Source organism: Sinocyclocheilus anshuiensis, unplaced genomic scaffold, assembly GCF_001515605.1.
Source record: "Sinocyclocheilus anshuiensis isolate Anshui unplaced genomic scaffold, SAMN03320099.WGS_v1.1 scaffold387, whole genome shotgun sequence".
Taxonomy (NCBI): Eukaryota; Metazoa; Chordata; class Actinopteri; order Cypriniformes; family Cyprinidae; genus Sinocyclocheilus; species Sinocyclocheilus anshuiensis.
The window spans coordinates 83,557-85,747 of NW_015549624.1; the positions used below are offsets into that span (position 1 = coordinate 83,557).

The 2,191-nt window shown below is 37.7% G+C and overlaps 1 protein-coding gene across 1 annotated transcript in view; it reads right to left on the reverse strand.

Moving 5' to 3' along the window:
* Positions 1-1,734, reverse strand: part of LOC107659461 (IQ and ubiquitin-like domain-containing protein) — a 10,881-nt gene extending 9,147 nt beyond the window's left edge. The window contains exons 1-4 of the mRNA XM_016448415.1: positions 1,455-1,734; positions 627-761; positions 240-407; positions 1-163 (exon numbers count right to left, since the gene is read on the reverse strand). The exon at positions 1-163 is cut by the window's left edge and continues 46 nt beyond it. Of these exons, the coding sequence (XP_016303901.1) occupies positions 1-163; positions 240-407; positions 627-761; positions 1,455-1,734 (746 nt within the window). The remainder of the gene's footprint in view (positions 164-239; positions 408-626; positions 762-1,454) is intronic.
* Between the last annotated feature and the right edge of the window lie 457 nt (positions 1,735-2,191).

Sequence of the window (2,191 nt, forward strand, 5' to 3'; positions counted from 1 at the left end):
CTGAACATCTCAACACCCTTGTCAGGCCTCTTCTTAGGCATCGTCTGTACAGCAGCATGATGATACTCCGCCTTGGTCACATTATGGCGGTATCCTCCCAGAAACGCCTTCCCTCGAGTGGTTCTCTCGATCTCCACCACCACGTCCTGATACGAGTCTGTGTCTTCAAGCGAGAGACTTGTCACACAAAGGCTTGTCTATCCTCATGATGCGCTAGTCAGCTGTAACCTTGTTTGTACCTGTTTGCACCCTGACAGTGATGACATCCGGCATGTTGTACTCCTGCTGTGGTTTGACGGGTCTCATGGGGTAATTCTCTGGGTCTAGCGAGCTCATCTCAATTTGGACCATCCCATGAGGCTGCACGCCAATGTCCATCAGCGTCTGGTCATCATCCACACTTTTTTCTAGAAATAAATAACTAAAAATGATCAGTGAGAATTGGCAACATTATAGGTTAGAATATTTGGGCCATTTTTTTTCCAAGTCATCTCAATGCCAAAAAGTGTCCCGATTTACCTGAATTCACCTCTACAGTATGAGTGTATTCTTTTATTCTCAAAAATGTCTGAATTTTCCACGATTTCTCCTGCGAAGGACACTTTCGAGTATCTTTTGTGTCTTACCGTCTAGAGTGATTTGTATGATGTCTGATGGGACCCTCAGCTCTGAGCTGAAGTGTTTTTTCATATCCAGGATTGTGAGGCCAATAGTGAAGGCCACCGTAATCATGTGCCTCTCTGGCATCAGCAGGATCTTTACTGGAGGAACAAGAAACACACATGCATTAGAAATATAAATATTCATATGAATATACAAAACATTAAATGGAAAACAGAGAATGTGGTGAATATTTATTTACATTTTTACAAAAACAATTAGATGGTACCATGGCATATTAATGGAATTAATGGTAATACCATTTTTTTAACTATAGTCCTGAATGATTACCATATTATACCATTGTATTTACTTCCGAACCAGCATATCATTTATATATCATTATAGTTTGTATTAATATTTTGAATGAACATTTATTTTTACATTTTTAGTTAATGTTTTTTCAGTTATTTCAGTTAATTTAGTGTTTTCAGTTAGTTTTAGTTTTTTTTGTATTTCTAGGCTTCACTTATTTCAGTTTTATGTATTTTTATTTATTTACAATGGACACATTTATGTTTTTCGCATAATACCTACATTTTTCTGCTTTAATTTAATTAACAAGATGTTTTTAATATTTTTAGTTAACGATTATAATCCTGCTCCAAGCCATGTCAAGGAATACTAGGGTATTAAGTTACCATGGTACATGGCAAAAATATTTTTATTTAGGTGCATGACTAAAACATGATGTTAGAAAACATGGTATTGCCAAGACACCATGTCCAAAACAACCAGGGTAATACCACAGTATTTTTTGTACGTTTATATTACTGAGGTAAATTATGTTTCACCAGTTGCTGTAGAGCTTCCGACATCACTGGATGAAAGTGTCTGGTTGGATTCACTTCCTTGTTGGGTTATATCGTCTTGGTCTTTATTTAATTCCGCGAGGTTTTCTTCTTGTAAAAGCACGTCTGTGGCTGTACAGACGTCCACTTTGATTTCGTGCGTGGATTCATCAGCATCATCGTCGTCTTCATGAACTTCTGTCTGAATGACTTCTTGTAACATGCTTTGCTCCGCGGCGCAACTGGCTTCTGGACACACAGTTTCACTCTCCGGCTCTGACATGGCAAATTTCTCACACCTGAACGCTTAAAACATACAGTTCAATCATAACACGATTACATCTGATATTTTCTTACGGCGAAATTTTTATTTAACGTTCAAAATAAATGAGTCGAGCCTAGGTTTACACCGACTTGAAATTGTTTGACCGCTGCTATGGTAACCAACACTAGGGATGTCCGATTCGCGAATGAGTCATCCTCTTGAGCCGATTCTTTTTAAAGATTCGGTCGAACCGATTCGCAAAGCGTTTGTAATCGTAGCATTTAAAAATGGTAAAGATGGTTAATTGGTTTATTACCCTTACAAAAAGGACCTTCATATATTCGTACGTATTATTAGTATATCCCTGTACTGTACCATGGTATTTAATGGGTTCTCAAAGAAAGTGCTACTACGGTACTATACATTCAAAAAACATGGTAGGCCTACCTTGTCCAAAAATACCATGGTGCATTTT